Source organism: Poecilia mexicana, unplaced genomic scaffold, assembly GCF_051168715.1.
Source record: "Poecilia mexicana isolate PSO_F unplaced genomic scaffold, ASM5116871v1 scaffold_11, whole genome shotgun sequence".
Classification (NCBI taxonomy): Eukaryota; Metazoa; Chordata; class Actinopteri; order Cyprinodontiformes; family Poeciliidae; genus Poecilia; species Poecilia mexicana.
Genome location: NW_028263380.1, coordinates 23,064,480 through 23,080,455, shown reverse-complemented (window position 1 = coordinate 23,080,455; position 15,976 = coordinate 23,064,480). Strand labels below are relative to the sequence as shown.

The 15,976-nt window shown below is 37.5% G+C and overlaps 1 protein-coding gene across 2 annotated transcripts in view; it reads left to right on the top strand.

The window, feature by feature from the left end:
• Positions 1-15,976, top strand: part of col14a1b (collagen, type XIV, alpha 1b) — a 146,795-nt gene that overhangs the window by 4,971 nt on the left and 125,848 nt on the right. For both annotated transcript variants that reach the window (XM_088010427.1, XM_088010428.1), the window contains exon 3: positions 6,780-6,896. In XM_088010427.1, the coding sequence (XP_087866553.1) occupies positions 6,780-6,896 (117 nt within the window). The remainder of the gene's footprint in view (positions 1-6,779; positions 6,897-15,976) is intronic.

Genomic DNA, 15,976 nt, shown 5'->3' with positions numbered 1-15,976 from the left:
ACAATGTGCACTGGTGCTAAGTCATGTTGGGAACAGAGAGTGAATATCTCTGTAAAGTTCTCACTAAGTTGGGAACATCAACCTGGAACTGAAATGTCACGGTATGCCGATTTAAGAGTTCCTTTCAACAGAACTCCAGAAAACAAAACAAAACAAAAAAAAAACATCCCCACACCTTCATCCCTCTGCACCCAACTTTATACTTGACACTCTGCAGACAGGCACTGGAATGCTATTCTCCGGGCAATTCTCAAACTCTTGAATACCAGACAGGGAGGCTTTATTTGTCACTCCAGAGAACACATCTCTGCAGTACTAGAGTCCAGTCTAGTGTGCTTTGCTCCACTGCGTCTGACACTGTGCATTCCACTTGGTGATGTAAGGCTTGGAGGCAGATATTAGGCCATAGAAACCCATTCCACAAACTCTTTTCTTTACCTGTGTGATGGCCATATGAGGTTTGTAGGTCTGTGGCCATGTCAATCCGCTATTCACCTCAGGGTTGGAGTGCCGGACTGGAATGGGTTGCAGACACAGTTGTTTGTGGAAGACGTCTGTATGCTTAGGTGCTTGGTCTTAAGCACATGTGGCAGTAGAAGTGGTTGGAACAACTTCACAATTCACTATGCTGGATGGGTGAGCAAATATTTGAAGCAATATAGTATGGATAAAGACACAAAAACAACTATGTAAAACGGTTGCCATAATACAAATAAAGTAATGGATTTATCATAATTTCCTGACTGATGAAGATTTGCACATTTCCGCCTTACAGGAGATGCACGTTCTCTAATCCAGTGTTTATCAACCTTTTTTGAGCCAAGGTACATTGTTTTAATTGAAAAAATCACAAGGCACACCACCAACCAAAAATGTAAACAAAGACGCTCTGTAGCCGCCTATATTACATATATAGTCATTCTTATCAAAGTGTCTTGAATAGGAATCCAATAAACACAAAAAAATATTTTTATCATAGTTTACATTTCTTATTTCAATTTGCACTTAACATGTCCACTTCAAAAATACACCTGAACAGCCACAACACTGTTGTGTGTGATGCATGAACGTAGTAACGTTCATGCATCACTAATTCTCTTGTTTTAATGTAAAATGCTCTGTACCTACTGCCATCTAGTGATAAGAAAATTGCATTACGCTGCTAGTCACTACTACAGCAAAGACACTCAAAGATGGCATTATTTGCAGATAATTAATTTTCAAAAAATATTTTAAGACCAATTACCATATTTTTCGGACTATGAGTGCACCATACTATAAACCGTACCTTCAAATTTTTTGGACACCCCCCCCCCGGAAACTAACATATATCAGCCACACCGGGCTACAGGCCGCTGGTATCTCTGCCGCTCTCGGTTTCCTATAAGGACCCAGCAGAGGGCAGCAGAGGGCTGCGTACTAATAGCTGCTGGAATCCGGTTTTGTTCACGCCAAGTTTATGTGCAGAGGCTTTATTTCTCTCCTGTGCTGCCAGATCGATACTCCTCAACTTAGAAGCTGCATCATATATGAGTTTGAAAACATTTCTCCATCATGCCTGCTGCTAGCATGTGCTTGTTCTATGGCGCGTTCTTCTTTGATTTCCAATTTTGACTTCCAATGATTCACTTCCTGCTAAAGACCCCCTGGTGGTTGAAGAAAAATCTACAGAAAAGCCGCATGCTCAAAGAGTAGGAAAAAAGTAGCAACTTATAGTCCGGAAAATACGGTAGGTGAAATTGCATAATTTCCACGGCACACCTGACGATCACTCACGGTAAACTAGTGTGCCGCGGCACAGTGGATGAAAAACACTGCTCTAATTGTTCCCAATGTTCAGGAGTGGTTATGAAAAAGGGTTGCTGGCTCACATCATGCTCATATACCCATGAAGCTATTGATTGCTTTGTGACTTTTGCTTAAAACTATAACGTTTTTTTCTCTCCATACTGAAAAGCTTTCAGTTGTTCGATGTTTGATTTTAAAGATGGAAAAAATCTAAATCTCTCAAGAAATGTCACACATGGTCTTTTAACCATGAATATAGAGTCCGCTTTAGCCATGTTTTAAAGAAAACGAGCTAAAACCTTCATGTTTACTTTGCATTTGCATAAGATAAAACAAAAGGTGAAAGTTGTTGCCGTTTAGGAGAATTTATAACCGTTTATTGACTCTGTAGAATAAACAGAAGCTAATTCTTCCAGCTCTGACCATTGGTATGTTCAAATAACGTTTGCAATGGTCAGTCTGGACAGATAATTGGCTTGGCAAAACTTTGCAACAGACAAAGTCTTGCACAGCATGGACAGTTGCTAGGATTTGCTCTGAATATGAGAGAACCGAAAGCAGCCACAGCATTCCTCAGTTAGAGGCGTTGTGTGCTAGCCTCGGCTACAGCGGCGACCCGGGAGGAGCTGAAGACTTACGAGTGGCTAAGACCAACCTTTCCTGTGGAACCTTTGTTTTCAAATGGGTCAGGCAGGGTGAGAAGCCTTTGTAGCAGAACAGACTTCCAATTTTGAAGCTTACAGATTGATAAAATGAAATAGAAAACACCTGGCTTAATTACTCTATGAATTTAAAGCCGGGTATTGTGGATGGGGTTATTGGGTTTATCCAATTTCCCTACGTTTCAGTAAGTTAGGGTTGTCATTAAGTAATTACTTAGTCTGTCTTAAATCACCTTCCACACCTGACAGAAAATCCCAATTTCAGAGGTTAAAGGTGGAATTTCAGTGGCTCAGTGAAGGATTTACAGAGACTTCTCATGTTTGCCATCCCCCCACGGAGAAAGACTAGATGAAGTATCTTCAGGTAAAACCACCTAGAGGGAAACAGGCAGGGGGATGTGATCAAATGCCAGCAGTGTACTGTGTTACCATTTTAGGTCACATGTACGAGTTATTAACATATTAATTTGATCAGAACTTTGGGAAAATATTCTGAATTAGAACATTTTAAGCACTTTATTTAAAACTATTCCAAATCGCACAAAATATTTGGATAAATACACTCCCTTCTTTATCTTTGCTCTGCTTTTTAAAGCCGTTTTGTCCTCCTGATTCAATGTTGACGGGTGTGGATTGAAAAGGCATATTTGTAATTAATCTGCTCTCTGTTGATTTATTGATGCTGAAATCCACAGTGTAGCCTCTCTGAGAAATCTCAGTGGTTGCAATAGGAATATAGATCACAGGGTCTTTTCTAAAACACGCTCACGTCAGAGGTCCCTTGCTTATAGATGAGTTTTCCTGTTTTCTGTACTCGGCTCACTGCTGTTCTCTCCCCTGACACCACAGCCCACCGCCGTCTACTCTAACACTTCATTTAAAATGCAGTCAAATCCGTGCACTTTCGACTTTCTGCAGAACTGGCATCGAGTGTGACGGACACTCGGCCCCTGCTGTTTACATGAGATCTTCGATGAAAAATTGATGAGAATTAAGTTCCTATCTCTGCTGGCAAGGCCTTTTGTCTCTCTTTACTGGGCTATTTGCACACCATTCAATACTTTTCTATGTGTGTGAGAATCCAATCTCACAGAAAAGATCCCAAGGTTTTTCTGAGTGTGTGTTTGTGTGTATTTATATATATATACGCGCATGCGTGTGTGTGTGTATAAAATGCTGCAAAGGAACCGGCAGATTTTTCAAGAGGCAGGGGGGTTTTTGAAAACAGCCACCAAAGGTTTCATTTTTTTGTGTGAGCATCAGAATACATGTGCTTACAGCTGTGGACAAACATGCATAATTTATGAACATACATGCAGATACGAAGGCACAGTACACAGTTGAGCGACACTGCAAACAGCGAGGTACGAAATCTGCATCTTGAATCATTTGGGATTTCAGCAGCTTTCTTCAGACGAGAGAGCTAAGCCCTGGGCTGAAATCTCATGCAGCCCTCATTCTCATCCCCAGGTTGGTGAGATAATTGGTACTGTATTTTTTTTTTTTTTTTTTTTTACCCGGGTTTGCATATAAATATATATTTGCCTGAATGCACGGGCTTTTCATTTTCTCCACCGGAGTGAGAATTATCCTTCCTGTGCTGAACTCAAGTTTCTTTACATACCTACATAAGTGGTTTCTGTTACTGATCTCTGGCATAAAAGAGGTGGCTCACTCAAAATGCTGCAGGGGTTTGTGGATAATATCAATGTTTCTCAGCCCAGTGTTGTAAAGAAAGACATAGGAAAATGCAGAAAAAAGTAAAACACAACACCAAAGGCTCTTCAAATTGACGCATAAGAACAGGGAAGAAAAATTGACTTTTTTGTTCATGCTTTTATCTTCAATGTTAAGATCATTAAAAGGTTTTCTATACTGAGGGACTTAAGGCTATCATGTTTAGCCAGGTATCATTTTTTAAGAGGTTTCTAGGACTTATTTCAACACCAGCCCTTGATGTACTGCTCAAAATTTAGTGTCTTTCAAAAGTATTAATTTCCATAAACATAGACCGCATTAAAGTTGTAAAACTCAAGAAATTTTATTCCAATTCTATGTGGTAGACCAACAAAAGTACCAGCTCCTCTAAGCCGTATGTCTGTAATACCAAAATGGAGCAAAAATATCTATCTTTTTTTCCTGTTTAGTCACAATTCAGAGCTGACTGGCAGTGCTTGAAGAAATGGAGTGCTATTCTATACCCCATTTGATCAGTCTTAACTTCTGGAAATGCCTGAAGAAAGAGTTTTTTGGTTTTAAAATCTCAACTTTTTAAAATACAGCACACCTTTTAAAAACTGGAAACTGATCGATTTCTATTTTTATGCCTTGTTTGAAGGTAACACGTGTGTATATTGTTCCAAACAGATATTCAACACCAAAAAATATTTATAATAGAGCATTTTTCAATTCCCATTTGGTTATTTTGAGTGAGCCATTTTTTTAAAAACCTCTTGTGTATTTCGCTTCAGAGCATCAAAGCTTCATGAGGCATCAGTCATTGTGTAGGTATTTAAAGAAGTTGGCAGCCGCAGACTGTTCACCTCATAATGAAGGCACAAACACAGAAACTAGTTTGTGGGTTTCATATCTTATTTTCCACCCCCTGGGTTTTCTATTTTATTTTTTTTCTTTGTAGTCAATTAAAGTTAACTGGGGAATGTACTGCGTCTAGATATATTTTTAGTATGTGGGATTTGGCTTTGCTGGTGTGGAAATGATAGGGTGGTTGTTGACCTGGTTATGTGGTTCCTTCCATTGTTTTTCTTTACAATAGCCATATTCCATAGTTTTAACCTGTGTCCTTTAAGAAAACTTAACACTATTCAGAAAACCGCAGTGAAAAGTGAACATACGCTCAAATACTTGCATAAAAATTCCGCTTACAGTGTTGTTGACTTTTCTGTAGGTCACTAACAGGTGGAGGCAATTGTAAAGTGTGTTGGGTTTTGTGGAGTTCGTTTGATCACATTATTATGTGATTTACATCTAAATTATCCTGGCGAGGACAGGAGAGGAATAGCACCGACATGCTATTCCAGAGCCTTTCCCTTTGGTACCTTTTTGTTTGTTTGTTTTTTTTTTGTTGTTTTTTTTTCTCCCCTATTGGTTAAAATAAAGTCACATTCTCTCCTTTTCACTGTCTTCCCCTCATTTCTCATTGATTTCAAAGCAAACAGACATCCTGAGATTAGTAAAGCAAGGGATCAGTCACATATGAAGAATGGCAGAGCAGACGGATGAAACGCTAAGAGAGCGAAAATGAATAAAAGGGTTTGGGTGAAAAGTGGGGGATAGAGGCATCTAGACAGCTGAAAGGGCCAGCAACTAATCAGGACGAGAGGCAGGAACGATGCTTTGATATATACGGTAAGATGAGCACGACCAAGACCTGTCATACCCCACAGAGACGAGCACAATTCAGGAAGACAAGGAAGAGGAGGAGAGTGGGACTTTGGGGCTTTTTAATGTGACATCTGTTCTATCTAATCTCTCTGATGTGTATCCTCCACATGGATGAGATACAGTATATCCTGTTTTTTTTCCCCTGTTTCTTGACAGTTAAAAACAGAGTGATTGTCTCAATGGCACCAGAACTCTGGAGGGAGTTCAGTTTCATTTACCTCTTTCACAGTTGTGGTTTGTGCTTGGTGTCACTGTGCGTAAGTGAAAGTTAATGGAGAGCACATCCATTCTAATGTCTGGCAGGGCCATGCAAAAGTATTCACACCCATTGTTGCTTTTCAGATTGAGGGCAGCGCTAGAAGAAAATCAATTAAAGGCTGCCAGAGCCTTGGGAATGGGGTAGAAATTGACTTTCCAGCAGAACAACAACCCCATACCTTTAAGTTCACAGATATTCTCTCTCCATTTAATCTTAGCCCGTATTATTTTGCAAAGAAAAATGGGCAAAGATCTCTGCAATTGTGCATTTACTCTCTACATATGCAAAGCTGTTAGAGAAATAACCCAAAATACTAAAAGATTTATAATTTCCTTCCACTTCTCAATTATGTAGAACTTGATCTTTGCTTAACATTAAACATTAAATTTCAATTTCTGAGAAAACTTTTGCAAGACACTGTTTGAGAGCTGGGAATGATTTTTAAAAAGTCATAAGCAGAAAAGTTGGACTCCCCCCAGTGTGAAGGTTCAGGCATTAATGACAACTGAAGTTTTCCAGTATTTGCCGAAATATTGGAAATTACCATGCATTCTCTGATGCATGAGAATGTTTTATTGTAATTTACCTTTGATGCATATGCTTACAAGATGTGTCAGACTGTACAGACCTGTTAATATGGTTTATTTCCCATTGTCTGTAACCAGTTTCATCACCACGGAGATTTCGTGTAAAAGTCCTGGGACAGGACAAGCTTGAGGTGTCATGGAAGGAGCCGAAAGGAGATTTTGAAGGATACAAGGTTATTTACGTCACACGTCCAGGTAAGGTTGAACTTTGAGGTTCAATTTTGTTTTCATTTTGAAAAATGTGTGTGTTGGCAACATATGTTCACAAGCATGTACTTATAAAGAAAAGTACTTCATAGATAATAAACCTAACCTTAAATTTACAATTTCTTTTTCCCTAACATAATATATATTTTATTATTAGTTTATTCAATTAATGTTTAAGAGAAATATGCTGTGTCCATGAAAGAGAACTTAAAAAACCCAGCAACAGTTTTTCTCCATTAAAAAAACCTTCCAGTTTCAACTTGATCAGTTCAAAGAAATATGAAAAAGAATTTTTCAAGAATATTATTTTCTTGTCCAATCCTGCCCTGTTGTTCACACTGTTAACCTCGCTTCATGCCCAGTAGCTCAGCAATGATTTCACTGTGACAGCTTGATTGGCTAATGCTTTGCTTAAGGGCCCCTCCATTGTAATTTCTGCATAAAAAAATATCAGAAAATGAATTTAAAAAGTAGAATACATGCAAGTTATACAGGGATCATTTGTTTTATGAAGACACAAGAATGTAAATAGTTTGTTTTTTCTATGTAAAAAGTTTCTTTTCCTGGTGTTTAAAAATGTTCTGCAAATGGGAGTGCATCAGTAAAACTCCTTTCCCTGAGGGAGAACTAGTCAACATTTTCATGTCATTTTTGCTTATGTTTGAGTTCATAGCTCGTCGTGCAGAAAAAAAGTTACACACAACCGCAGACAGGTTGGGATATAATTGATACTCTGATTATGCTGGTGCACACAGTAAACACCTGTGACCGACTTCAGTGAAAATGCACTAATGTAGCTTTTAAGCCGTTTTTCTACTTTGTGAAATACTCGACAATTAAAGCTCCCAGTGAAGATCTGTTCTGCTGAAGTCTAGAGAGACTTCAGTCGAGGTGGGAAAAGTTAAACTACAGTAAAATCTAATGCAATAATTATAACCGCTAATGTGATTAGTTTTAATAAGTATCAGGAAACAAAAAAAACATATATTTCTAAAGGTACTGAAAATGACAATATAATAAAATCCAACAAAACATAAAATAAGGGCAATTTGTCCAGCCACCATAATTTGAGCAGTTTCATGAGATTTGGAAAAGATTGCAACCAATAGTGTTGACTTGATTTGCATCATTTTATGTCACTGAAACATATTTACCATCTTAACAGTACTACATTTAGGTTTTGTACATTAACGTATTGATCGATTAGACTGTGGTTGTTTAAGTTAACTAAAAATTAACAATATTTCACAAAGCTTTCCGGAATTGTGTTCGTATTGAAACAGGTGTCATCTTTGAAACAAGATTGCTGATTTGAAAATGTATTATCATGATAGTCAAAACAGAGAAACACAAGATACTCTTTTTAAACCTTGATAGATTACATAATCAAAAACGTATATTTTCTGCTCATTTCGTTAATTTGTTTTTAAATTGACTTTGCAAGACAACAAATATACAAATGTTCTGTTGCAACATTCATTTATTAGCCATACTCATTCTATTTATCAGGCTCAATAACAAAATTCAATGGGAAATCCGTGCTCTGTATGTTTTAGATGTTGTCTGCTTGCCAAGCTCTGCAGCTGTCTTATAATGTCTCATCTTTTTTTATTCTCATTATTCATGAACCTAGAGCCTAGTTTGGCCCATTTGGTAAGGATTTGTATTAAGCTCTAAACATTGGGAGTAGGGCTGTTGTAAACGAATATTTTAGTAATCGAGTAATCTATCGATTATTCTTACGATTAATCGAGTAATCGGATAAAAAAAATTCTAAAATGAAATATTGGTAAATCTGGCATAATACCGGTGTTACTATCAGATATCAATATCAGTCCAATTTTTCATATTTGAGCATCCCTAACAGTTGCTTTTTTGTAGTTTAGAAAACTAACCTGTAACAATAATAGCTCACTTTCTAAGTTAACCAGAAGAAAAGTTATAGAAAAATCTGAAATTATATTGAATTTAATAACAAAGAGGCAGGCTCACAAATATGCTTATAAAAAATGTCTACAATCCAGCTTTTAGTTTATGTATTCATCTTCAGTGAGTTTAATAGATTAATTAAACTCACCTTGCCACCTAACCTGTCACGCTTTGGGTTTGAAAATACGGGAAATGCCGCCTGGAGTGGGAGGAGAGGGCGAATGAACGAACATGGGGTGGAGGGGAGGAAATAGACCAGCGGACTGACGAACCGTTAGACCGGGGGACGAACACGGGGGAAGCAATACGGGATATTTACGACACCTTCACTGGTCACACTCAGAAACTCATCTACCAGCCATGTACGATGCGCTCCGCCACCCGTTTCTTCAGACCGGGATATGAAATTTATTGTGCGGTTCGTCGGTAAAGCTACATTTACACGGTAAGCATCAGCTACTCAGCCGCCCGCCCTGTTCAGGCTATCCGCTCACCTCAGCGCTCTTCCCGCCGTTCGCTTTCAACCAGCAGCCCCGGAGGAGAAATGCTGCCGTACTCCAGGCATTCCCCCAGTCATTTTAAGGATGCTTATTGGTTCCACAAAAACGATAAAAAGTCGGGCATTATCATCAATCAATAAAATCCCCACGGGCCAATCTTGAAGATTGGACTTTATGCCGCTGAGACTTAGCTTTTGTCAACAACTCAGAGGCGGAAGTGAGAGCTCCGCGCAACGCAAATGAAGTCCCGGCCGGAACACGGTGCGCTAACTAATAAAACATAAATTAACGAAGCTTCGAGGCAGGTAAATTTTCCTCGAGGAATTTTAGTAATCGAGGTACTCGAATCATTCGAGGAATCGTTTCAGCCCTAATTGGGAGATTTATTTTATGCAGTATGTGTTTTAAGAGACAAGTTCCTTGTGGAAGCAGTCTTTTCAGATCAGTTTCTAGGACAAATACTGCAGACCTGACTCCACTTCTGTACCTTTTTTTTTATCAGTTGATACAAGTTGATAAGTAGTTAAGTAAAATACGGCGCATTTCACAAGGGTTAATAGAGATGGTACTTTCAGGGTAATGTGTGGTGTTAGTTTTCCACCTTACTAATATTTACACATAGGCCAGCATGTTTAGTTTTGCTCTTGACTAAATAAGTAATCAAAGACTTTTTTTTTGCTTTAGATTGCATCTTTCTTTCAGATGCATTCTGTGTGTTTTCATTCTTTATGTGAGAAAAAGCAAACCTAAGTTGTACCCTAAAAAACAAATATGCAATATTAATTTGACTTACTGTTAGCAGTAGAAACTGAAGAGGGAGGAACATGTGATTAAATATTGAACCTTTTAAAAAATAGCCTTTTTTTAATGCATGTTCCCTTGATTTGTGTCACCGTCTTCGTTATTTATTTTTTTTCCTCGCTGCCGGTGCCAAACCTTCTTGATTGCTTGGTGAAGTGTGGAGATGAGTTCAGCTTGCAGTGATGTGTTGTGTCTGCGCTTCTGCTTCATGCTTTTCAAGTGATGCTAATAAAAAACTGTTTCTAGACTGCTTTGAACAGAACTGAACACACAGAAGGCGCTTTTCCACTGGCAAGTTGCACACTAACCGGTTAATGTGCGGCTCGATTTTACCCCAGGTAGAGAACTTTTCTATTATACGCTCTGTTCCTTGGTATTGTGGGCAGGCTGTGAGCGCGCAGCAGCTGTGGTCAACTCTCTGCTGATGTTTGCAGCAACATTCAGCAATGGAGAACCTTGAGGTTATAGTTCTAATGGACTCAATCCCAGATAATTAATTTTGTCTTATATAAACTAATTGCTGGCCCAAGCATAACGATACAGACTCGGATGAGTTTATGTCCCTATACATATAAATATAATTATATTCTTTCACTTTATTTTTTTTTAAAGTGTGGAACCTTTTGGATTTAGGCAATGAAAGCAGCAAAACGATGTCAAACAAATGACCATGCCTGGACTTTATCTATTAATTTATTTTTTTAAATCCAAAGGAAAATCACAGGAAAATTTGCATCACAAGCTAATATTATGTAGCTCCATTATTTCACACTGTCGGCGCAAAACTGCAGCCCCATCAGAAAGCTGACCACCTACCAAAATCTGAGAACAGCCTGGTGGAGCCGTGCAGGATTTGCTACTGGAAAATGAATCTGGCCGGGGCGGACCAAGACCGTACCGGTTAGAGGTGGTCTAGTGGAAAAGCGTCTAGAGTGCATCTCTTAGGTGTTTTTAATTGGACATTTCAAGGGGGAATGTACTAAACACATCCATAAATAAAATAATGTCTGTGGAATGGTAAGAAATGCTTATGCAAACTGAGTAATTTAATAATTGGATGTGAAAATGGATACTACTTGCACAATGACAGTTCAGTATTTCCTTGGTTTTGAAGCCTTACTTTGATTACCCCTGACATACTTTTTGTTCTTCTAAATGGCTCAAGCTTTGCATCAACAATGAAACATTTCTGTAGGAGATATTTGGTTTGTCGCTGTGGATATCTGGAGATTTCAATAATGCTTGAAGTTGTCAAGGTTCTTTTTCTTGGTCAAGACTCCCATGTTATGTGGTGATGGAAAACCAAATTGACTACCTGCAATATTACGTCCAGCAGTTTCAAGGTTTTGGTGGATATGATGCTCCAAACCAGTTTAATTTCATCAGTTTGGTTCATGTAGTAGAAACTTCAAGTTCTAACCTGAATGCTATAAAAAAAAATAATTGTGCACTAGATCTGTGGCAGGAAATTAACTAACAAAATGTTCTGGCAAAATTATGCCAAAATGCAATTAATATCAACAAATTTCCTGTGGTTAAGGTACAACTTGCTAAATGATTTTTAACCAATGTTTATGGGGTACTGGAGGCAGTCCTATGTGACCTGCTTTTTTAGGGTGCATGTCATGCTCTGTGTTATTAGTTTCGCCTGCGGCAGAGTAAACCTGCAGCTTCTGGTATTGCTTGGCCCGTCTGCTTGATGACATCAATGGAGAAACTGTCAGATAAGGTGCAGTAAGCCCAGGCAGCTGTCCCCAGAGACCGCAGGGAAGAGTCGGTCAAATGGCAGGAGCAACACCGGCGTGTAAAATGATGGAGACGGAGGGGGAGAAGAAGCTCAGAGCTGTAGAAACATTGAGTCAAAATGGAGATGAACGAAACAAAAAAAGGAACATGTTTTATTTCTGTGTTGCCTACATGTTTAGCCTTTGAACATTCTTTCTGGTTGTTAAATTGAAGCCTTGCTTCAGTGTTTGTTTAAAACAAACCTCAACCACTGTGACTTTGCATGCATTTTTTTGTTTTGTTTTTGTTTTTAATAGCCCTTGATTGTAGAAATGTATCACTCGGAATTTGGCAGACAATTTTCAATCTCTGTGTTTTGTCAAATATTCACCTGCCAGTATTAATTTCAGCCGATTCAAATCTCCTATAATACAAAAAGATATGACGGATTTAAAAAAAATGTAATGTTTTACTGGTGTCAATATTAATTATGACTATTATGTCATTATTTATATTACAGGTAGAGATGACATCAAACCACTTTGTGAGAAAACTTAATGGATTTTTTTTTTTACAATTATTCTAAAACAAGGATAAAATGAGACAAGAAAGCAGTTTATAATCTAGATAGATCTCAGGATGTTATAACTTCACATATTAGTGACTTTGATGTTGCTGACATTATTAAAAAGCTGTCTCCAGGTGCACATTGTTTTGTGCAGTTATTTTGTCTTCTGTGTTTTGTACTCCTCTCCATGTTTACGTCACCTTGCTTTCTGATTGGCTACACGTCACTTTCAACAGGCTGCCATGTTGTTTGTCCTGTGGGAATACATCACATGTGGCGATATCCAACTCATTGAATGCTCCAAATAATAGAGTGGAGCAGTCCCAACGCCCTTCCAAGTTGACCAGATCCCTTTTAACACAACACACCTCACACAGCAGGAGTATCTCATAGGATTATCTGTGGAGTCATCACAGTAATCAGTGTATCCTTAAAAGAGTGTTCAAAAGGGAAAATCGGGAAGAAAATCGGCATAATTATCTTCCTTTGTGAACCGGGCTTACCTCTGAGATGTTTAAGTTGGCTGCCTTCATTCCATTAGCAAGCAGAGTCTCAAAGTTTCAACGGATAAAAAAGAGCAACTTATTTCTATTCCCAGCCTTCCTGTCATCAACTGAAGACTCTGCACTTTCTTGCAGCCAGAAGAAATGACATGCATGATTATATTATTCCTATTAAATAGCTAATATTGTCTTAAAGTATGCTTTTATTAGCTTTGCAATAATTGTCATGGCAAACAACAGTGAAGGGTCTGAATTACTGTGTATGATGCGTAATTTTGCAATGGAAGCAGGTTTATGTATGTTGATGTTATAGACTTATATTTTTACCTCTGGAATGTCAGGCTAAAGTTATTATCATTTTATTAAAATGTTCCAGTTTGAAGAAAACTTATTTTTAACCTTTTTTAAAGTTTAAGCATATACCTTCTCTTCAAAAAATGCTGAAGCAAGTTGGTTTCTGCTGTCAGTCATTTTACTGGAGCAGCAGCTGGAAATTAGATTTATGGAAAAATTGGCTTTGATAGCTGTCAGTTTGAGAAGATCTATCGATCCCACCTGGAACATTTAGTCATATGGCAACTGAATCAAGCAGCAGGCTAAATGACAAACTGAATTTGATCACATGGAAAGCTGAGGAACAATAGGCACTTTTCTTTCATCACAAACTTAACTAATCAGCTTTGTTTCTCCTGAACTTTTCAGTTAATATGTTTTAGATATCATCTCTTTAAGTCAGGAGGAAGGACCATTTGCTACAGTCAGTTTGCTGACTTGCAACTTCCATACCAGCAATAGCAATTTTGCAGGCTTAGATGTATAATACATATTTCTTTTACTTGATCTTTATTTGCAGTTCTTATTGCTTACTTTGTGTATTGGGTATTGGTTTATGCGTTTTTCTGCTTGTTCATGTTATCTGTTGTACTGTTTGTACTGTTCTCTCAAATAAACTAACTGGAGAGAAATATTTTTTCTTTACTAGGTGATGGATTCAAATTATTTAGGAATGCAAAAGAGTATGAAGAGAGTTTGTAGATTGTGCATCATGATTACTTGAGAAACATCCGCAATCTAGAGTAGCATCTTTTAATCAAACAGACCTAACTGGCCAACTAAGGTCTAGTGAACCTTACCAATTACTTATCACAAAGTAATTGGTAAAATTAATGTAACCATTTATGTGACAGATTAGTTTTAGGGTAAAAGGAAATTCCTGTCTGAGCAACATGACAGGATTACACAACCCGTTTAAAACATGCGCCGTAGTTTCTTCGGCTTTAATCTTGCCACTCTGAGTATGTAGACAAACAAAGACTGCAGACAGAGCTGATTAGGGGGGTGTTTGCAGTGTTATGCAAGTCGACCCTTCACTTAGACAAGTTCAAAGTTAAATTCACACATTTGAGAACTCAGATCTTCTCATTCATTGGTTTGGCTCCATCTGTTGCTTGTACAGGTCTAGGGACAGAAAAAAGGGCAGCTAGCATTTCTGCAGACCCCACACATTCTGAACATAAACTAACTTTTACTTTCAGGTCAAATTAAAACTACAGGCATTTGCAAAAACTAGCTGCCACCGAGGTAATTTCTTCCCCAAAGTTGTCTGTGATCATAATGAGCAATTTACAGTCCGAGTAATCAGCTACTGTTAAACATGACAAGCATATTTTGACCTAGAATATTGAATATTGAATATAGAATATAAATAAATGTACACAGTGTTTTTCAGTTTTTTAATATCCTCTAAAATTTGTTTAATGTCTCTCCACTGTACATAAACCTGGCAATTGTAGCTGATTCTGATTCTAGTCCATCTCTTTCCTACTTACTAATTTTCTTTTTTACAGATAAAAACAATGTGCTGTATTTTTATTTACATTACAAAAAAATGTAATGCAAGCATATATACATGATGGTGTATGCTGTCCAGAAGGGTGTATTGTGTTCGCTGCTACACTTAGTTTATTAGATTAGAAGATTTTGTTTTCTTTCTTTAGGTCTTTATTTTAGAAAAGCAGGTGTTGAGAATGTCTGTTCTGATTTTATATCTATATAATTACATGGAGATTACTGAGGTTCTGTGAACTGTGTGAAGATGCAGTCACATTGACAGCAACAGCACACAGTAAATTTATTCTGAAACTGAGATCTTAATAGCATGGAAAGGCAGAATGTGTTTCATCTCAGTAATTTGTCTAAAATATTACAAGGTGTTGATACAAAAGCGCATGTTTCTGAAGCAGAAGCGTGTTGTTCATTTGATCCTGTCATTTTTTTAATGTTGTGCAAGAACAATGAATGACGTAGTAATAAACTTAAATAGTTTAAATGAAAGTTTTTACCAAAATACCGAACATGGAGAATTTTCTCTTAGAAGAAAACATTTAAATTACCTTTCAGTGTTACCACCTTCATTTGCATGTAAATGTATTAATTTTCATCTTTTCATTTCAGCTGCTATAAACAGGTTTGCAATGCAGGATGTGTCACATTCACAGATGAGTGAGACAAATCTTGATTGTGAGTGCAGCCGGAACAGTTAAAGATGTTAAGAGGTCTTGATGAATATCGTTGATCTATTTTCAGTCTATGAAATTAATGTGTAATTTCACAAAGAAGGAAGAGAGGAGGCGTTCTAAAGAACGTTTCAAAAAAACCTCCATCCACATAGTGGAGAATAAATACTAAGTCATATTCAATAAGTTATAATATGCATTCAGACGAGGCTCGTATGTATGATTCGAAGTAAAGGTTGAAAACGACAACCTGTAAGCAGGTATTAGACATACTTTTCATTTCACCCACATTTATGGATTAGATACGTTTTCTTTTTATGATCTGGTGTAATATTCTAATTTAAATGTTTTCGTTACTGGAATTTAAAAGAAATAAAAGCTTAAATACAGTTGTCTGTAACTTACTCTATATAATGTATTTAATTTATTGATAAGGCTCCTGAAATAAAAGGGCTGTAATATTCAAATTTATTGAATGAATATGTACAACAACTTGCAAAAAACCTTTTTCTCTTTTTGTCACAAA